The sequence below is a fragment of the Castor canadensis genome, chromosome 2, assembly GCF_047511655.1.
Source record: "Castor canadensis chromosome 2, mCasCan1.hap1v2, whole genome shotgun sequence".
Lineage (NCBI taxonomy): Eukaryota > Metazoa > Chordata > Mammalia > Rodentia > Castoridae > Castor > Castor canadensis.
In genome coordinates, this window is record NC_133387.1 from 158,135,807 (window position 1) to 158,158,066 (window position 22,260).

A 22,260-nucleotide genomic window follows, 5' to 3' on the forward strand; every position below is an offset into this window, starting at 1 on the left:
TCTCCTCACTTGTTTCTTATAAGCCACCCGAAGTTCAGTGCTAGTAGGGGGAAAAGGGATATTCACACTGAACTTGGATTTGATATTCATTTGAGAAAGTTGATCTTAATGCTCAACTTTATTGTCATGTGTGATGGGTTCAAGGAACCTATTGTACTGTCATTTTATTTGTACATCATTTTTCTGATTTTTCTCACTATTTAGCATGTACTTGCTTACTCTGTTAATGTATGTCAAAGTAGGTTTTTTCTTTCTTTTTTTTTCTTTTCTGGTCCCAGGGATCAGACCAGTGGCTATATTGGCTACTTTCCAAGACACAAAAGTTTGAATTTATGGGCTGGAGGTATAGCTCAAGTAGAAGAGGACTTATCTGACAAGTGCAGGGCTCTCAATTCAACCCCTAGTAGTGCCAAAAAAAAAAAAATTTTTTTTTTGAACTTAGTTTGAGGGGTAATATTTTTCAGACTAGCACCTACCGTACCCAGAGTTATAGTCCTGAGAGTGCTTAATTCTTAGAATGTGTATATTCGCCATGAGTAAGGTAACCTTAACGGCACATATTGCTAAGCTCATTTGTTATTTTATTCAGCAGGTATTTATTGATTAATTTATTGCCTACCATGTGCCAGGTCTGGTTCTAGCTTCTGAGATGTTTTTGACAAAAACCTCTGCCTTCATGCGCTTTGATCCTAGCAAGGGGAAACAAAAACGGAATGTCAGTAACTTGAGTATTTTCAGATTATGTAAGTACTATGGAAAAAGAATAAGGGAGGAAAAAGAGATTAAGAGTGCCAAGTGTATAGGGTGATTGGTGCTCAGGTTTTATTTTATTTTAATTTATTTATTTGGTGGGGATGGATTACACCCAGAGCCTTATGTAGTGAGCTCCAACCCAGCTCAGAACTCTGATTTTAAATACAGTGGTCAGTAAAGACTCACTACAAAGTTGACATTTGAACAGAATCCTGAAAGAAAAGAGAGAGGAAACCTTATAATATCTGAGACAGAAAGCAGTCTATGAAGAGGGAACGGCAAGTGCAAAGAACTAGAGGCAGGAACAAGGAAATCAGTGTAGCTCTAGTGGAATGACCATGGAGGAGAGTGGTAGAAGGTGTTAGGAACTGGGAAGGTCACATTGTCTAGGGACCTGTGGGTCATGGCAAGGACTAGGACTTTTATTCTAACTATGAAGCTATTAGAATTTTAAGCATAAAAGTGACATATGATTGAATATTAAACAACAACAATAAAAAAGCTCTGATGCTGTGTTGAGAATAGACCAAGAGGGGAAGTTAAGGGCAGAAACAGAGAAACCACTTAGGAGTTTATTGCAGCAATCTGGGGAGATGTTATGATGACTTGAACCCCTGGTAGCTCTCACCTGTAAGCTCAGCACTTGGGAAACCAAGGCAGGAGGATCATGAATTTGGAGCCAGGCTGAAACAAACACACACACACACACACACACACACAGACAGGAAAGGAAAAAGAAGAGATACAGATGTATTTTGAAGGTAGAGTTGTAGAGTTTTGGGTCTGATTGCTGGGTGAATGAAACAACCATTAAATACAATCTTAATATTGTACAGTCATCACAATTATCCATGTCCAGAACTTTTTTGGATCATATATTAGTATAAATCTAATTGGGAAAAAAAGCTTATTGTTAAGTAAAACAGATTCAGAAAAACATAAACAAATGAATGGCTTAATGAATTATTATAAAATAAATACCTTTCTTATCTGTACCCAGGTAAAGAACTAGAGTTTTGCTAGTCATTGCAGAAGCCTATTCATGTCCTGGTCATGATCGGTTTCATTCCCCCTCTACCCCCAGTAGAAATGCTGTCCTGTCTTTGAGACTATAACTTGCTTGAATTTTGTTATAGTTGTGTCACTTAGGTGTGCAAATCTGGACACTCATTCAGTCTTGCCCATTAAAAAAACCCCAAAAAGTAGAGTGTCATGGTACACCTCCTCTCCTTTTCCCCCTACTAGTAATTCCTCCTTCCTCTTCCCCTGACCAGCTGGTAACTTCTACTCTTCTTTGTGTCTCTGTGAATTTGCCTACTCTGAAGTACCTCATATAAATATAAGCATGCAGGATTTGTCTGTTGTGTCTTTCTTATTTCACTTCACATTAAGTTTCCATGATTCACTCATGTTGTAGCATGTATCCAAATTTCCTCCCATTTTAAGGCTGAGTAATAGTCTACTGTGTAATAATAAATATACAAATATATATGTGTGTGTGTGTGTGTAATATATCAAGTGAATAAAAATGTAGCAATAAAATATAAAATAGCTGAATGAAAAAATGTGTGATACTTGAGTTATGGAAACTGTTGGCATTTATGAATAATGATGCTGCTATGGAGAAATACCCGTTTGAGACTGTTTTCAATTCTTCTGTGTATATACTAGAAGTACAATTTCTGAGCTGCATGGTAATTCTGTGTTTAACTTTTTGTGGAGCCATCAAACTGCTCCACAGTGGCTGCACCATTTTGCGTTTGTACTAGTGTTGCATGAGGGTTCTAGTGTCTTCATACCTTTGCCCACACTTTTTATTTTCTGTTTGGCTTTATATAATCATCCTGATGAGTGTGAAATGGTATCTCATTGTTGTTTTGATTTGCATTACCAGGACCTTGGAAAATCCATACAGATGTATTTTTCACTTTGAAGCTGATAGAGATCTACAAGGTTGTAAATGTAGAAAAAGAAGAGTTCTAAGTCCTGACCCCACCACATTCCAACATGTGAAGGCTGGGGAGAGGATGGGTGCCAGTGGCATCCTGGCTACTTAGGAGGCTGAAATCAGAAGAGTCGAGGTTGTAGGCTAGCCAGGTCAAATAGTTCTCAAGACCATCTCCAAAATAACCAGAGCAAAATGGACTGTAGGCGTGTCTCAAATGGTAGAGTGCCTGCATTACAAGGGTGAAGCCCTAAGTTCAAACTCAGTCCCACAAAAAAAATAAATAAAAGGCTGGGAAGATGAGGAACAGCAGATGAGTAGCAAAACCAGGAAGAGAATGATATCCTAGAGGTCAAGTAAGGAATATGTTCAAAAAAGAGGGAAATAAGAATTCTTTCAGGTCAGAGAGGTAGCTTAGTGAGTAAAAGCATGTGCAAGATCTGGAGTTTGATTGCCACAGTAAGAAAAAAAATTCATTAAGTTTTATAGCTAGAACAATTAAATGAGAACCCAGATTTGACCATTAGATTTAGCAACATGGAATTCAGCAATGACCTTTATAAGAATAATTTTGGTGAAGTGATATGGGAGTGAGAGCCTGTCTGTAGTGAATTAAAGAAAAAATAGGAGAGGAATTGAAGGCAGAGAGGACAGACAATTTTTTGATGAATTTTGCTATGAAAGGGTTCTGAGAAATGGGGTGGAAGCTGGAGGAGAATGTTTAATCTGGAGAGGAGTTTTCACTTTACGGCAGACATTACAGAAGGTGTATTAATGGGACTGATCCAGTAGAGAGGGAGGACAAATGGAAGAAAGGGGAGAGAATAGCTGAAATGGTTTGCAGTTTTAGAAAAACAGTGCTAACATCACTGTCTTCTGCCTTGATACTGTAAAATGTATAGAAGGGAAAGTAGGAGAATTAAAGAAATAGTAATTATGACTGCTACTACTTTGGCCTCTGTTGAAGTAGGTTCGAAGATCTTGATGGGTTGGACATGGTGGTACACCTCTGTAATCCCAGTGTATAGGAGGCTGAGGCAGGAGGATTGCCAGTTCTAGGAAACTTGGTCTTCATAATCAAACCCTACCTCAAGAAATAAAAAAAAAAAAAACAAAAGCTTTTAGGGCTGTGGAGTGGTAGAACACCTGTCTAGCAAGCATGAGGCCCTGAGTTCAAACCCCAGGGCTGCCAAAAAAAAAAAAAAAAACTCTTGCTGATAGCCTCTGGTCTTAATTGTGCTAATGCACCTCAGTGGATCTTGTGCAGGGCTTACTTCTTTCTAATACCTGGCAACAACATTTGGGCCCTTCTTTTCTTTGTGTTCTAAAGATCCAGGGAATAAGGAAATAGAGGATTTACCTTCCCATCTTTACTCTTTCTTTTTTACCATAAGTATTTTGACTTTGACTGTGAGTATGATTGTGGCTGATACTTGATATTAAGCTTATTTTTACCAAAGTACATGCCACACCTGTCCCACACTGAAAGTTGTAGTATGTGGGCAGGACCAAAAGCTGCACAATTCCTTCTGCTTTCCCTGCAACATTACTTATCACCTTGGACAGAGTGGTCACTAAAGAACTTTAAGCCAGGCACCAGTGGCTCATGCCTACACTCCTAGTTTTTGAGGCCACCCTAATAAATAGCTTTCAAGACCTCATCTCCAAATATAACCAGAGCAAAAACTGGGCTAGAGGTGTGACTCAAATGGTAGACCATTTTGCAGGTACAAAACCCTGAATTCAAACCCTAGTCTCACCAAAAAGAAAAAAAAAAAAAGTTTATTTATGCTTCCACTAGTTACAGAGAAATTTGACTTTTTTGACTTTTTCTTTTTCAATTGAAACCTCTAGATTCTTAGATCTTTAGGAGGTAGATTTTAGCAGATGAATAAGAATGGAAAATAATTTCATACTGTTGGTAATAGTTACTAGGAGGAAGACTTCTTTATTATGTCTGAACCAGATGCCTATCAATCATATTTGTAAAACATGCTAAACAAAAGACATTTCAAAATAAGAAATAACAAATCATCAGATCATTTGGGCTTTGCTAGAAAACACTTTCTACTAACCCATAATTGTTTTTTCAATTGTGACTGAGTGACAGGCATAGTCCCACCTTAGGATCTGTGATCTGTGTCTGTTTTTTGCAGAAGGTAAAGTCCTAAGTATTCAGGCAAATTAATTTTGTGATGAGATCCAAAGGACGTTTGTAAAATTTTCAGAATTGCTCTGCTAGTTACCTTTCACCCAAATAGGTCTGGAATGCATCCAGCAGAGCAGCATTTGCATGTCCTTTTTGTTTGTTTGTTTTGGTGGTACCAGGGTTTGAAATCATGGCCTCATGCTTGCTAGGCAGGCACTCTACCACTTGAGCCACTCCACCAGCCCTGTTTTTTGTTAAGTATTTTCAAGGTAGGGTCTTCCCAGCTATCTGCCTGGGCTGGCTTTGAACTGAGATCCTCCCTCATCTCTGTCTCCTAAGTAGCTAGGATTATAGGTGTGAACCACTGGCATCTGGCTTGCATGTCCCTATCTTTCAGAATGAGAGAAGGGATGTGGGTACTGCTTCTGGCAGAATGTCCACAAATGTTTCTCTTTTCTTTCTCTTTTTTTTTTTTTTTGGTGGTACTGGGATTTGAACTCAGAAACTTGTGCTTGCTAGGCACGCACTCTACCACTTGAGTCATGCCCCGCAGTCCTTAATTTTAAGTCTTTTCTTAAGTTCAATTTAAGTTGAATTTAGGAGGTTAAGGATGTGCTGATGTTCCAAAAGACTTGTGAATATCTCAACTCACAGTTGTCTGTGTTAAAAGAACTGACAGTTCTGATTCTCCTAAAAGGATATCAGACATCCTTTTTTTAATTTTTATTTTTGTTTTTGTTTTTGTCTATACTTGGGTTTTGAACTCGGGGCTTCACAATTGCTACCAATTGAACTACTCTACTGGCCCTTTTTTTGCGTTGGGTATTTTTGAGATAGAGTCTTGCAAACTGTTTCCCCAGGCTAGCCTCAAACCACTGTCCTCATGATCTTTGCCTCTTAGTAGCTAGGATTTACATGTGAGCCACTAGCTAGCCTTTGTTTATGAAATGCTTCCCACTACAGGACGCCAGAGATGCAATAAACTACGTAATACTGTGCCTATAGAAAGAAAGAAAGATATATTGTACCTACCTGCAGAAAGGTGAAGTTTTGTTCTTGCTTGTTGAGCATAATCCTCTTTACCTGTGAAATACAGAGTACTTTCATCAGAATGTTGAGGTGAAATCTGGGACATCTTTTGATATCTTTAAAATTCAAAATTTATCCCAACTAGCCTGAACTTTTTATTTTTATATTCTGCAGTTTCCAGATATCAGTCAAGAATCTGATTCTCCATTTGTTTTCATCTGCAAAAATCCTCAGGAAATGATTGTGAAGTTTCCTATTAAAGGAAATCCTAAAATCTGTAAGTCACAATCTTTGATGGTCTAATTTTCTTTTTTGTCTTTGATCTCACTTGTCTAACTTTTTAAAAAGTTCTTTGGCATGCTTAGTGTTGGAGGATTACTGTAATTGTATTTACCAATACCTTTAATGTCACATTAATTACAGTATAGTCTTTCTAAAGTGTACCTTGATCCACAATTGTTGGCATAATTGTGAATCACTCTAAACTTCCATTTCGGGCTCTTAGACTGAGGCGTGGCTCAAGCTGTAGCACACTTGTCTGGCAAGTATTGAGGCCCCGAGTTCAAACCTCAATACTGCAAAAAAAAAAAAAAAAAAAGACTCCATTACATTAAACATTAAAATGCTGTTTCTTAGTGAGTAAGGTGTATGGTGGGGGCATGCCTATAATCCCAGCACTTGGGAAACTGAGGCAGGAGAACTGTGAGTTCAAGGCCATTTGGATTACATAATGTGAAATCCTGTCTAACATTACAACAACAAAAAATGCTGTATGTCAACCAGTAGAATATATGCTTTGCCCTGCTGAACTGCTAATCATTGTAAGTAATAAGCCAATGTCAAGTGGCAGTGTTGTTATTTATCCATTATTCTTCAGTATTCAATTTAAGACTAAGATGACATCTTAAGTATTCATTTTTATAGTTATATATTTTTTCTTGCAGTACTGGGGTTTGAACTCGGGGCCTACACCTTGAACCACTCCACCAGCCCTTTTTTTGTGATGGGCTTTTTTTTGAGATAGGGTCTCTCAAACTATTTTGCCTGGGCTGGCTTTGGCCTGAGATCCTCCTGATCTCTGCCTCCTGAGTAGCTAGGATTACAGGTGTGAGCCACCAGTGCCCAGCTTATATTTGTATTTTTTTTTACATTTTTTTCTGTGTTGGGTATTCAACCTACGGTCTCATACATGCTAAGCAAGTGTTATGTACTACTGAGCTACAACTCTAACCCTTAACCTTTATTTTTGAGCATCTATTTTTGAGACACAACTTCCCCTATTTCCCTTCATTATTGGTTTCTACAGTGCTGCCCTAACCCTCTTGCTTTTGTTGTTTATTTGTTCACTTTTTGAGACAGGTTTCACTATGTAGCACTCATTGGCCTCGAACTCAAGAACCTCCTGTCTTAGCCTCCTCCATGCTGGGATTATAGGCTCTGATACATTTTTTGGAACCTCTCTTAATGATTACTTTTTTGTATGACTTTTGCTCTTAGGCATTTGTGACTATAATACCTTCAGCATATTCCCTTTTCAGGAAGTGCTTATTGACTTTACATTTTTTCTTATAACTCTTCTTTGACCCCCAACTTCTCATTCTCTGTCTAGTCCTAGAATAACTTCTTCTATTGCAAACCAATCTCAAAAAACCTATAGTGGTGTCTTCCCTGCCTAACTTACTTTGAGGAAAATTTGCTCATATCAGTTACTGTTTGTGCCTCCATGTTACTGCTTTCCCATTGTTTGAACTGGATAATTGTGAGATACGCATTGTCTTCCCTTGTGCACACCTCTGTCTCACCCTGTATGTTGGGGCCCCCCCTAGCCATTTTATAAGTCCGTTCTCAAGAGAAGTAATTCTGAAACCACAACGGAAATCAAAATCGAGGTAGCTTAGTTAAAACAGATTCCTGAGCCCTGCTCTCACATGAAACACGTTGGCCAGCTAATTACACTTTTAAGTAACATTGCTTTTCATCACAAAATGAAATGCTGGCAGTATGAATTTAGATTAATGTGTATTCCCTGCAGAATGCAGGCATGTTTGATAACATGTTTTCCTGAGATCCCTACAAGCCAGAAAATATAAACAAAGTTGCCTTTGACTTACATAGATTATTTACTTCAGAATGTATTCTCCTCCTCCTCCATTGTTGTTGTTATTATTATCAGTAGTAGTATTATTATACCGGGGGCCCATTGTGACATTTGCCAAACTTCTTATAATATATCATAGTTGAATTCACCCCCCTCCATCATTCTCCTTTATCCACCCTTCCCCCATTTCTGGAATAGTTCAACAGGTCTCATTTTTCCATTTTCATACATGATATTTCCACTATATGTATTCAGTTGATTCTCAGGTGGCCCTGAAATTCTTTTTTCTTCACTATTTGGGGTTTAAAATTCTCTTATACTCTCCCTCATTTTTAGTTGTGGCATTCTACCTCTCTTCTTTACCTTAGTCTGGTGGCAGCAGTGGTGGTAGGAAAGAAAAGATGGTCAGTCTTCCCCCTCAAACCACTCTAACTTGATCTTTGGTCCCAGTTCCCTTTTCTTAGCTTCCTCTCCTATCTTGGATTATCTGCTGCTTAAGCTCCTGTAAGAAAATATTCTGTATAAACAGTATTTAGATATTTCTCTGAAATATTTTACTTTAATACTTTCCTTATCCAGAGACCCACCTTCAGTCATATATAACCTTCATTTTTCTCCTAAGGTTTATAAGGGATGGAGAGAAATAATGCTGTTAGGATAAAGCTTTAATAAGTTTCTTTTCTTCCTATCTTGTTTCTTTTAGTTAATGGTAAACCAAAGTGAAACATTGGCCAAAAACAGTAAGTGTTAGCTACTGAGGAAGCAGAGATGAGGAGGATGGTATTTCGAAGCCAGTCCCGGAAAAGTGGTTCGGAGACCCTATCTTGAAAAAAACCCATCACCAAAAAGGGCTAGTAGAGGGTTCGAGCAGTAAGAGTGCCTACCTAGAAAGTGTGAGGCCCTGAGTTCAAACCCCAAAATACAAAAATAAATAAATAATAAAAATAGATAGTAATTAGCCAACTTCTGTGGATCTCAAAAAATTTCTATTGAGAATCTGCTGTAAAATTTCCGTCCCTATAACTCCTCTCCTAGTTTTCACTCCAAATTATCATCTCTATAAAACTTCACTTGCCTGACTCCCTTCCTTGAGGCCCTGAGGGGGGAACCTACAATACTTGAGATATAGAAAAGGGTTTTAATCTCAGTGGTATGTGAAGTGATCAAATGCTATAATATTAACATTATTAATACTTTATAGCATTGTGGCTTAATTGTGTGTGTGTAATCGCTTAAGAAACTAGTCACCCTTCATAAGTTAAGTGTATGAGAAATATATTCTGCTGGGCACATGCCTTTAGTCCCAACACTCAGTAGGCTGAGGTGGGAAGATCACAAGTTTGAGGCAAGCATGGGCTACATAGAGGCCCTATCTAAAATATAAAAGAGAGAGAAAAATATATTCCAAATTCCAAACTTTTGACTTGTCCCATTTAGACTTTTAGAACATGCCCCATTTAACATATTACTTAATATGTTATATCATGAATGTGTACACATGTATTTGCCTTAAATTTAAGGTATATATTTTGATGATGTTCTTTTTCTTTTTTGAAACCAGGTCTCATTGTGTAGCCCAGGCTAGTATTGAGCTTATTATCCTCCCACCTCATCTTCCTGAGTGCTGGGATTATAGTCATGTACCACCACACTTAATTATATATTTTGATTTTTTTTGTTGTTGTTGTTGTACTGGGGCTTGAACTCAGGGCCTTCGCCTTGAGCCACTCTACCAGCCCTATTTTTGTGAAGGATTTTTTTTTTAATCTAATTTTATTTTTTTTTAAGTTTTAATAAAAAGTTTTTATTATGAAAAAATTTATAATACATTCAAAAGCACACAGAGCTCATCTAACTTCAACAATGATAATTCACGGTCAAACTTGTTTCTTCCATGCTCCACCACTTCTCTTTAAATTATTCTGAAGCAAAGTCTAGATACTTTTCATTTTTTTTATTTTTTACTTTATTTATTTTATTGTTTTATTATTCATATGTGCATACAAGGCTTGGGTCATTTCTCCCCCCTGCCCCCACCCCCTCCCTTACCACCCACTCCGCCCCCTCCCTCTCCTGAGGATTTTTTGAGATATGGTCTCATGAACTATTTTCCTGGGCTGGCTATGAACCATGATCCTCCTGAGTAGTTAGGACTACAGGCGTGAGCCACCGAGCCACTGAGCCACTGGCACCCAGCTGATTTATATTTTTTGCACATGTAAACTTGAGCTTGCTTGACCTTGGTGTAATTGTGTCTCTTGAAGTTGAAATAATTTAAAGCTGGATATAGTGACATAATCCTGTAATCCCAGTCTTCAGGAGTCTGAGGCAGAAAGACTGAGAGTTCAAAGGCCAGACTGGGCCACATAGCAAATTCAAGGACTGCTTGACATGCATAGCGAGACCCTTTCTTGAAACATACACAGAGTAAAAAATGGAAATAATTCAGAAAAGAGTAATGTGCAATATGTCATTTGGCTTCATGTCTGTTCAAATTAGGAAATGAAAAAGAAACTAAGCATAGTAAAATGTATAGACTGACTACTCAAAGAGATGATGGAATTTTTTTTTTTTTCAAATGGTTCTGGGAGTCAAGCCTGGGTCTTTGGCAGCACTGAGGTTTGAACTCAGGGCCTCACGTTTGTTAGGCAGATAACTCTACCACTTGAGCCACTCTGCCAACCCTTTTTTATCTTGAATATTTTCCTGATAGGGTCTTGTGAGCTATTTGCCTGGGGCTGATTTCAAACCAAAATCCTCCTGATCTCTGCTCCCTGAGTAGGTAGGATTACAGTCCTGAGCTACCAGCACCTGGCCAAACCTGAGTTTTGTGCTTGCTAGGAAGGTGCTCCACCAGTGTTCAATACACCATCTGGGAATTCTTTTTTTTTTTTACTTTAACTATATGCTCTATAAACTCTAGCAAATACTGCCTATGTCTTATGCAAAGTGTGTGAAATTTCTATGAGTTATATGGATTGACAGCAAATACCTTTTTCCCCTTGTTACTGCTTGCCCATCTGCTGCACATGCACTTAAAGTTATTCTTTTAGGCATTGTGATTGAAGATGCGGTTTAACACTGAAATGCTTTAGGTACTAAATGTAAAAATATTGGGGAAATACAGAAGCTAAGCATTATCACTTTTCTACTAAGAGAATATATTGTATGTCACTGTAATTCACGATCCAGATCGCAACTTAATAGACCAGAATTCCTATAGCTGCCTGTTCTCATAAGAAGCCCAAGTCCTTTGTTTCATTGCCGATAGTATCAGGCTAAGAGTTACTAGTACTGGTAGTCACTCTGATAAATGTTGAAGTTATAAAACAGTCCTTGATTATGAAGAGGTTTTTGTTTTGTTTTGTTTTTTGATTTGTTTCTTTTTTATGTTTTGGTGGGACTGGGGTTTGAACTCAGCCGTTTGTGCTTGCAAAGCAGGTGCTCTACTGCTTGAGTCACACCTCCAGTCTTTTGCTCTGGTTATTTTATTTGTTTTTGGCAACAGTGGGGTTTGAACTCAGCCTCAAGCTTCTTAGGCAGGCACTATTACCGCTTGAACCACTCCACTAGCCCTGATTTGGTTATTTTGGAGCTGGGATCTCTCAAACTATTTACCTGGCTGACTTAGAACCTTGATCCTCCCAATATCAGTCTTTCCAGTTGCTGAGATTATAGGTGTGAGCCACCAGTGCCCAGCTTTGATTATAAAGAGTTCACAGATTGCTGGCACATGTCTAGTTTTTCTTTGGTTGGTTGTTTTTGTTTTTTGTGGTCCTGCGGTTTGAATTCAGGGCTTTGTGCTAGCTAGTCAGACAATCTCCCACTTGAGCCATGTCTCCAGCCCTTTATGCTCTGGGTATTTTTGAGATAGGGTTTCCCTTTTTGTCTGGGCCAGCATGGATCTCAACCTCTTATTTATGCTTCCCTAAGTAGCTGGGATGACAGGTGTGTGCACCACCATGCCCAGCTTTTTCTGTCACGATGGGAGCCTGCTGAACTTTGTCTGGGCTGTGCTAGAACTGTGATCCTCCCAATCTCAGCCTCCTATGGGGCTAGAATGATAGATGTGAGCCACTGGCACCTGGCACCTTCTGGGTTTTTTAAGGCAGTCCAAGGGATGAAAGAATTTCTGAATTCCTGTAAACGGCCTGGAAGTCCTTGTTACTCTAGTTTCTCCTTCCTCCTGTTAATTTCTCATTTTATGATGTCATCATTGAAGCCAGTGATTAGTTTTCTTACTATTAATTTCTTTGTTATGATGGGTTGGATTTTACCTAAACTGGTCCTACTTGATTGATGCCTTTCACAACCATACTGGAGCTTTCTGAAATTTAGGTTTGTGGTGTTCTTACATAGTAAAGCTTTGAGAATGTGAAGAAAGTATTATCTGTGTTTTGGGGGGATTTTTTGTTTGCTGTGGTTATTTTGGAGATAGGCTCTCTTAAACTATTTTTTTTTTTAATATGGGGAACCTGACATATAGTTAAAAGACTTACCTGAAATTGTGTAGCAATTTAAAGGTGACTTTGAGCTTATGGAGCTTTTTAATATGTAGATTCAGCCAGTCAAGGATTGAAAATATTTGAGGAAAAGATTACATCTGTACTGAACATGTACAGATTTCCCACCCCCTGCCCGTGGGGTTTGAACTCAGAGCTTCACACTTGCAAAGCAGGCCCTCTACTGCTTGAGCCATACCTCCAGTCCATTTTGCTCAGGTTATTTTGGAGATGGGGGTCTGTCAAACTATTTTTCCTGGCCTTGAACCTTGATCTTCTCAATCTCAGCCTCCCAAGAAGCTAGGATTACAGGCATGAGCAACTGGCATCCAGCCAGAACTTTTTCTTTATTATTCTCTAAACAGTATAGCAAACAACTAAGTAATCTGGAGATGATTTAAAGTAGCCAGGAAGATGTAGGGTATATGCAAACTATACCATTTTACATAAGGGACTTAAGCATTTGTGGATTGTGATATCTGTAGAGGTCCTGGAACTAATCCTCCACAGATATGGAAGAACAATTGTATTATTTCAATTAGTTACTTGATTAAATGACTTAGTGTAAGTAAAATACTTTGCATTGTGCCTGATACATAAAAACGACATAATGTGGGCTGAGGGGCTTGGTTTGAATGGTAGAGTGTGAGGCCCTGAGTTTAATTCCTGGTACCACTAAAAAAAAGAAGCACAACATAATGGTCGTAATGTTTGCTATATTCTTAACAACTCTGAGTTAGTAGGGTCTTTTTTCTCCTTTAATTTTACAGTTCAGTAAGCAGGTTAACAGAAGTTAAGTTTTGCTCAAGTCTTTCTGGCTCTAGTTTTCTTGTTCTTTTTATTTTTCCAATTTACATTTCATTTTTAGGGTACAAAAATGAAAGAACCATCACGTCTGTATAGTTCGATTTCCTCTTAAGAGCAGAATAAAAGGACAAGAGTGAGGAGATAACATCCTCAAAGCTATAAAGCTAGAGGTAGTCTCAGGAATAAAACTAAGAGCTATCTTCTAACTTACTCAGTACAGAGAATTGGACATCTCGATTCTTGAATGGAATTCTAAATTCTGTTCTAGCTTGTTCTAAAAATCTGAACAAGACTTAATACTTATTTGTACTTGAGTACCACCATCTTTTACAATATAGTTATCTAATATCTGCTGGTTTGGCTTACCTAGGAGTTACTGTTATATAAAGGTTTTGAAATTTGTAGTGTCTGCCTTCTTTATTTAAATTTGTTTGATGAAAGCATTTATTGAGCACCTGCCATTTAAACAGTCATGTTTAATGTTAGAGATACAAAAGAAAACTTGCCTTGTAATAGAGTTCTTCACCAGAAGGCTGGGGCACATTCAGATTTCCAGGAAGTCAGCCTATGGGATGAAAGAACTAAATCTCTGGGAATGCCCTATACTCAAAAAGTATTGTGACTGTTGTGGATGGCACTTAGGGTACTACTTAGTGATGGTTTCTGAAGAAGCCTAGGAAAAAAACCTAATGTTATTCTATATGCATGTGTAGCCCTAAAGAGATTAGGGGAAGGAAACTTAGTAGGGAAACTTGTTTGGGTGAGCTTATTCTTTTCCCAGTCTCCTTGTGCACTGGTTGGGACATGGGGTTATTTTTTGCTTTTTTATGTTTTTTTCCCCCCAGTACTGGGGCTTAAACTCAGGGCCTCATGCTTGCTAGGCAGGTGCTTTACCACTGTAACCACTACAGCCCAGGACAAGTATTCTTTTTCTTTCTTTTTTTTTTTTTTTGTGGTACCGGGGACTGAACTCAGGGCCTACACCTTGAGCCACTCCACCAGCCCTTTTATGTGTTGGTTATTTTAAAGATAGGGCCTCTTGAACTCTCTGCCCAGACTGGCTTTGAACCTGTCTTCCTGATCTCGGCATCCTGAATAGCTAGAATTACAGGCATGAGCCACCAGTGCCCAGCAAGACAAGTATTCTTAAGAGCACAAATGAGACCACTGAAATCCAGAGAGATTGAATGATTTTGCCCCAGTTCATATAGCTAGTTAATACCAGAGAAGGGTGGACTAAAAGCTGGGTCTCTCTTTTTTTTTTTTCTTCCCCACTTTGGCAATATTGGGGTTTGAACTCAGGGTTTTGCACTTGATGGGCAGGCACTCTATCACTTGAGCCACACCTCCAGCCCCAAACCTGGATCTTTTAACTTCCATTGCAGTGTTCTTTTTTTTATTATTATTATTATTGTTTATTATTCATATGTGCATACAAGGCTTGGGTCATTTCTCCCCCCTGCCCCCACCCCCTCCCTTACCACCCACTCCACCCCCTCCTTCTCCCCCCACCCCCTCAATACCCAGCAGAAACTATTTTGCCCTTATCTCTAATTTTGTTGAAGTGTTCTTTCTATTACACTTAATTGCCCAACAAATAAAAATGACAGCTTATGACTAGCAGTGGTTATGGATGTGGGCCATAGTATACCTGGCTGCTCTTGTAATATACACAAAGCTCTTTAAATGAACTATGTTTCTAATTTTAGCATTAGCATCAGTATAGACTTAAATGAGGCTTTTTGTGGGAGAAAGAAAATTGCAAGCTCTTTTCTCAAGTCATCAAGACAGGAATTCCTAAGATTTTCTTTGCAAAATGCATGGTTCCACAGGCTTCTACCACTGAACCAAACTGTTCTGGTATATCTGAGTAGTGAGAGTTCAGAGATCACATCAGTAAGATATATCTCATTTGGATCACCTGGGAAATGAAGGTTACTTTTTTATTTTGTTTGCTTATTTTTTTGCTGTGCTAGGGGTCCAACCCAGGGCCTTGTGCATACTACTAGATGGGTGCTTTTCTGCTAAGCTACATCCCCAGCCTTGTTTTCTAAGTTCAAAACTTAGAAGAGTCATACAGCCTATGCATGACCTTCACTCTTCTTAGCTGGTGATAGGGGCCCTTTGTCAGCAAACCATTCACTGTGGATTCTACTCCACTGTTCCAGGTCACTCCCCCTATTAAGTCTGAGGCAGGAAAGGGGTAAATTGAACTGATTCTCCCACTGTGAAGGAGGTTCATGCATTATGCTCAGCCAGTTAACAGGTTATTTGGAATGGGTTGCCCACTGTGTGAAATGCTTTATTACATTTGTAATTTAAAAAATTAAAATCTTAAAAAATTTGCCTTAGCATCAGATACCCTGAAAAATAGATGTTTCTTTTCTAGGAGCTACAAAATTAAAAATATAAATTTAAGGCTTTTTTGGACAAATACTCATTTGTGTGTATGTGTGTGTTCATCTTTGTACAGTGTTTCCACTGCTTCCCTTATTCTTACAAAATGAACCTCTGAAGTTTCGAAGTGTCTGAATCCTGAAGCAAGATAATTGAATGGGACAGGAACACAGTAACCAGAAGTCCTGAGAGGCCATGAAAGATTAGCATTGCAAATAAAAAATAATGAGGCTTCTTTTTCTCCTTTACAGGGAAACTGGATTCCAAGATCCATCAAGGAGCAAAGAAGGGGTTAATGAAGCAGAATAAAGCTGTCTAACCCAGGAGAAGAGGGACTATGCAGCATAATGGAATTTTGTGTAATAAAATTGGTATCAACTGGTCCTTCGGAATTGAAGCATTAGAAATCTTACGGCTTGGCATCAGGCTTAAGTCTGTCAGAATTTAAACTCTTTCCAAAATCTGTATATTTTTCTTAAAGGATGGGATTCTTTATGTAGTGGTCAAACTTTGAATACATTATTTATAAAAACTTACTTTAAAAATTCTAGGTCTTTGACATTTTTCTTAGAAAGGAACACACTGGAAATTACTTTCCTCTCTGAGATTTGTATTTGTTGTTAGGAAAATTGTTAACTTTTTGAGGGACCCCTGGGATTTAAAGTTTCTTTTCAAAGTGGTAGTTCAGTAGAGTATTAGGATGCTTGTGTTTAATCCAAACTTGTGATGAAACAAAAACATTTCTTGCTCTAGTCCAACATCCCTTGAAGTGAAAAGCTGAGTAACCACATGTTATGTTCTTTCTGAAACAATAACTGGGAGAAGCTCTTCCACTTTGTCTTTTAGTTTGGGAAGCCAGGGCATGGAAGGATCAGATTGGGAAGAGATGGAGCTACTTGTTAAGGTAGCATAAAGGTGACCTATTTATTTTGTTGGTATTGCAAAAGCATCAGTTGCATGGGGCAATTAGAAACAATTTGAAAAATAAAATCCTTTCAGTAAATGCATCCAAATACCCCCAAATGCTAAAACCAAGCCTTCTTAAACCTGCCACTTCCAAGAAGCTGTGACTTTGGAAAAGCAAGAGGTTGGTTTGAAATGAGACTTAAATCTAATCCATTTTGTTTCTGAGGCTGTTTTGAAAAGGGAAACTGTCGGAAGAGGGAAAACTATCAGAATCTCAGTTGCTGGCATGAAATTCATGATCTTATGTTCTGCTTTTTATAAAACAACTCCACCACACTGGGGAAATTGGACTCCTTCAAAGCAGTTGTGTGCATGACTTAAAAAAAAGGAGAGCAAGGGAGAGAAAAAAGTGTTCTGTGTTATGAAAAAGATTAATTTCCCCTTTCTTTAATCCTTCATATTCACATTTATTTGCATTGAAATACCTTCACTCATTATACATTGATGTTCACTCAACTGTGAACTCTGCTTGCTGCATATCATTGGTTCTGCAGTGCCTGATCACTCTGGGTTTCAGGGAAAATCCACCAGATTCTTGTCCTAGTGATGCAAACATGCAGTATTCTCTTCTTTTTCTATTCAACTTCTGTGGGAAAGGACAGCCAATGGCTCGTCTTTAGGAAAAAAAAAGCCTCTTTCTGACCTCTTGCAGACCTTTCTATTAATGAAGGCGTACTGGGTTCACTGTGTAGTTAATAGTCTACCAAGCAGAATTCTGTGCTGGAGTTGGGTACCCTCCCCCTCCTCACCAGAACCGCAGTTTGAACTCAGGCCTCACACTTCCTAGCTAGATGCTCTACCACTTTTTGTGTTGGGTATTTTTGAGATACGGTCTCTTGAATGATACTTGCCTGGGCTGGCTTTAAACCATGATACTCCTGATTTTTGCCTCCTGAGTAGCTAGAATTACAGGTGTGAGCCACCAGTGCCTGGCTGTAGCTCTCTTAATACCAAAATCAAACTGAAAAGCAGAAGGTGAAGAGCCTAGGAACAAGAAAAAAAAGTTTCTCTGCCTTTTATTTGAAGACAGTCTGTACAGCAGAGTCTGTCAGTTTTACACCTAGATAGATTGTGTGTGCATACCTAAAGAAAAACATGAGAAGCTGCAACAGATAGGTTATGCAGTCATTTCGTTGCTGTGATAAGAAAGTTTACAAGAACCCCCCTCAGTAAGTATCCAAAATACGCAGCTGCAGTCACATGAGTAAATGGCAGAGTAACATGGAAACTTCTCCTTTTCATGGTTAGGCTGTGAAAGCCTGTCTTTTTAGTTCACATAGTGGTGATGGTAGTATAAGGTCTCTCTTTTATTTGCTGAACACCAGGGAGGAAGTGTGGGAGAAGCTTGCGGGTAGATGTCCCTCAGTTGCTCAGTGATGAATAGCATAATTGAAAGTCTAGTGGAAATTCTTACCAGTTGGAGTGCAAACATGCCCAGGAATAGCTTGCCAGTGCTTTACAACACTTCCCTCTGACCCTATAACTCTGAGACAGTTTGGCCTGAGGAAGTTTCACATTTCTAAGTTGGTTTTCTGTTTCAGCCTAAATATGTGTCCCCTTTTGGATGGTTGAGTTCAGTTACTATCAGTTTGTGTAGTACCTAAAGGAATCAGCTTTTTTGTTTTTATTTTTCTAGGCAGGAGTCAGTCTCCTTTATATAAGCTCACAATAGGGTACATATGAAACTAACTGGAGACTTTGTCTATCAGGGTTTTATGAGACCAAGACCTTGCAGTGAGGTGTTTGGAATAGAGTAAGGGCTTTGTTGTTGTTTTTTGTTTTGTTTTTTAGAGAATGAAATGTCCCCTCTTTTCTTTTTAAACTGGAAGTTTACAGAAACAACTTTTTTCCTAGTGTGAAAAATTTACTTTAAAGATTACTTTTGATGCCAGAGTGGTAGCACATGCCATAATCCCATCTACCCAGGATGTAGCCACAGGAGAACTGCAGTTCTAGGCCAGTCCAGGCAAAAGTCAGCAAGACTCTTAAAAACAAGTCAGGAGTGGTAGCCCACACCTGTGACCCCAGCTAGTAGGGGGCGGGGTAGCAATTGAGATTTGAGGCCAGACTAGACAAAGTTAATGTAAGACCCTATCTGAAAACAAACTAAAAGCAAAGGGACTGGGGGCATGAGTCAAACATGAGGTCATGAGTTCAATTTCCAGTACCAAAATAAAAAAAAAACTTTAAAAAGTGACTATAAAGTTGTGGGGGTTTTGTGTGTATTACTAGGGTTTGAACTCAGGGCTTCATGCTTGGAAAGCAGGAGCTCTATCAACCTGAGTCACACATCCAGTTCTTTTTTTTGGGGGGGTGGGGCAGTACTGGGCTTGAGCACAGGGCCTCACACTTACTAGGCAGGTGCTATAGCACTTGAGCCACTCCCCCAGTCCTGTTTTCTTGGTTTTGAGTATTTTGATAGGGTCTCTGGAACTGTCTGCCCAGACTGACTTTGAACTATGATCCTCCTGATTTCTGCCTCCTGAGTAGCTAGGATTACAGGTGTGAGCCACTGGCATCTGGCTCATTTAGTAAATTTTTTTTTAATGCCTTTGCTAGAGCAGCTGGCCAAGATTGAGACACTGTGGGGGTGGTTCTCTTGTTCAGCTAAATGCTTGTTCAGTAAAAGCAAGCATCTACTAAATTAGAGAAATCAGTGAACTTCAATTTGTTAGGTCTGGAGGAGGAAAGAAAGTCTAGTGATGTCTTTTTTTTCCTTGAGATTCAAATAGCAAGTACACATCTGCCGTTCTCAGCTTCTGTGAATGTGTGTAGAAGGAGGTGATCCATATCATAGGTTCCAGCAGCAATGAGGGATCCAGCATGTGGAGGAGAGCTTTTTTACTTCTTTCATCAGAAAAGAAAGAACATAGCCACAGTGTCATCCTTTGACACAAAGAACCTATGTAAATGTCCATTTATATATGTGCACACAATGTGGTTTAATTTATGGGATGAAATGTAGTAAATGGATCGATGCTGGATTTCAGTTATAAGGATAAGAGAACCCAGAAAGAAATCTTAGTAAAAAGATTCTAGCTTGGAATGAGAAAAATTGGGGAGAAAGGTACTAAGAATTCTTAGAGTGGTATGTCACAGAACAGGAGTGAGATCTTCAGGAGCTAAAAACTGTCAATACATAAGACTTGAGAAGAGTCTAGAGTTGTACTATCTAATACGGTAACCACTAGCCACATGAGGTTATTTAAATTTCTATTGGGATTTAGTTCTTCAGTCACTGTTAACCATATCTCAAGTGCTCTAATAGCCTCATGTAGCCAGTGACTTCTGAATTGGACAGCATAGATAAAGACCTGTCTGAAGCAGGGGTTGGCAAACTTTCTGTAAAGGGCCAGATAAGCAAATATTTTAGGATTTATAAGCCATACAGTCTGTTACAGCTATTGAACTCTGCTGTTGTAATATAAATGCATAAGTAGATAATTTAAATAAATAAGCTTGGCTAGAGCCAATACTTTCATATAATTTTTGTTGTTTTTTGAAATAGGGTCTCCCCACGTAGCCCATGCTAACCTCAAACTCTCAATACCTGGCCGTAGCCTCCTGAGGATAGGATTACAGGTGTGTATCACCTCACTTCGTTTCAAACAATTTTTGTGTCACAAAATATTCTTTTGGTTATTTTTCAACTTGTTAAAAATATTAAACACGGGGTACCCTCTCTTGTAACCCCCCCAACTCTGGGGGCTCTACTCTCCCACTTTACTCTTTTCTAGCTCAACAAACTCTCCTGCTTTAAAAAAAAATATTAAACCCACATTTAGTTCCATAGGGCATACAAAACAGGTGGTCTGTTTTTTTTCTGTGAGCCATAGTTTGCCTGCCAATCCTTGCCAATCAGGAGGTATAAGAAGTCAAAATTTAAGATTGTTTTTACTGTATAGCACATCTGATCACTTGAGAAGTTTTAGTGATTATTTGACCTGAAAGCTTCTGGGACTAAAACTTGCGATCCATTTGTAGAAATGTTTACTTTCTTTTTTTTTTTTTTTTCCATACTTTGCAGTCTAGTTCTCTCCAGTGCTAGGATTGGTGTTTGAACTCAGGGCTTCAAACTGGCAGAGCAGGTCCTCTACTGCTTGAGCCGCACCTCCATCCATTTTGTTCTGGTTATTTTGGAGATGGGGGTTTCATGAACTATTTCCCTGGGGTTGGGATCAACCCCTGATCCCCCTCATCTCAGCCTCCCAAGTAGCTAGGATTATAGCTGTGAGCTACAGCAGCCCAGTGGCAACTGAAAATTTTAACCCTTAAGTAAGTTACACATAAATATGAAACAGTAAACCCTCTCTCCACCTGCTAAAGAGCTGAATTTTCTCTTGTAACATCATACAGCACAGACTGGAAGTCGATTATCTCCTAGGATTGTTTCTGACTGTACTGCCCAAGAACAATGTGAATATTGCTAGACCAAAGGTGGATTATTTTTTTCTAGACCAGTGTTCATCTTTAGTTGTCAACCCTTAGACCCTCCTTTTTTTATGGTAATGAAGATGGAGAGTAAAGAGATTTTATGGCTCACTCTTATCACATGCTATCTTGAGTGGCACTGTTGAAGGATGCCTTAGAATAAAGGAGGAAAGATAACTGCAAATAAAATGGCCAAGGACACAGGAAGGACATAATACAGGTTAAATAGTGGGGAGCCTTTGGAATTAAGATAAATTTTGTTTGCTGCGGTAGAAGGTGGAAGTCTTAGGAGGTCATAAAGGATACGTTTCATAAGGGACCAGTGGGAGGGTTCATTTAAACATGAACTAAATGTCTACTGTATAGTGTGTAGGCAATCAGATGAATGGCAGATAAGGAAAGATAAAAGTTACTATCGATAGCAATAGAATGGTGGGTTGGAGGACAAAATAAGACTTTTAGATAATAAAGGAACAACAGTTGGTGATTTAGGATAACGAGAAAAAGAATACAGAAAGATTAGAAGTGGGTACTTTGTAGAGGAAAACAAATGGTAATCTTTAAAAACAATAAACCTTGGAGAACAAAGGGTAAAAAGTTGGAGGAGGGAGTTGATGAACTAAGGAGTAAAACGGATGAAACCATCCCGAGCTGTGGTTGCTCTTCTGTTCTTTGTGGAGGTTCAGTTTAGACCCTACCTGGACCTTTCCTCTCCCCACGATTGAAGAACATGCACGGAACTGGTGTCTTCTGTATTTAAGGTACACCACATCTCCAGAGTCCTCTTCGAAAAGTCTGCTCCAGCGAGTGTTCTTTCTGCGAGGAGATAGGGTAGGATTCGAGCTGTCCAACGTAGATTTCTGGGTTTATCTCTCTTTCAGCCGGCTCGCCGGGTTTTCCAGCATTCCCAGAGCTACGACTCAAAAGGACGCTCAGTACCCGCGCTTTCAGAGACTTGGCTAGGAGTTGGCTCCTTCATCCAGGTTCCGGGTTTCCCCTGCGCTCACTGGCTCCAGACTCCACAACAGTACGGAATCCGGATCCGAGGTCCTGTAGGTCCGGTATCCGGGCCTTTCAGGCAACACTGGTTGTCCCGGATCGCGGCGGCGGCGGCGGCGGCGCGGCGGCGGCGGTGGAGGCGTCTGAGGGACCCGCGGCCCCGGACACAGCGGCACCGGCCGGG

The 22,260-nt window shown here is 39.3% G+C and overlaps 2 protein-coding genes and 1 long non-coding RNA gene across 6 annotated transcripts in view; 2 read left to right on the forward strand and 1 right to left on the reverse strand.

Moving 5' to 3' along the window:
• Positions 1–16,230, forward strand: part of Trip4 (thyroid hormone receptor interactor 4) — a 63,155-nt gene extending 46,925 nt beyond the window's left edge. For 2 of the 4 annotated variants that reach the window (XM_074066189.1, XM_074066192.1), the window contains exons 12-13: positions 6,051–6,153; positions 15,932–16,230. In XM_074066189.1, the coding sequence (XP_073922290.1) occupies positions 6,051–6,153; positions 15,932–15,999 (171 nt within the window). In that variant the 3' untranslated portion in view covers positions 16,000–16,230. Of the gene's footprint in view, positions 1–6,050; positions 6,154–15,931 lie in introns of those variants that run through there. The other 2 variants (XR_012445509.1, XM_074066191.1) reach the window with 2 other exon arrangements.
• Positions 564–22,236, reverse strand: LOC141420841 (uncharacterized). The gene is made up of 3 exons (XR_012445510.1): positions 21,776–22,236; positions 5,880–5,930; positions 564–689 (listed from the first exon to the last, which is right to left on the reverse strand). It is a non-coding gene; the product is annotated as an uncharacterized lncRNA (long non-coding RNA).
• Znf609 (zinc finger protein 609) overlaps positions 20,205–22,260 on the forward strand; it is a 186,260-nt gene continuing 184,204 nt past the window's right edge. Inside the window, exon 1 of the mRNA XM_074066183.1 lies at positions 20,205–20,228. The gene's annotated coding sequence lies outside the window, so the exon portion shown is untranslated. The remainder of the gene's footprint in view (positions 20,229–22,260) is intronic.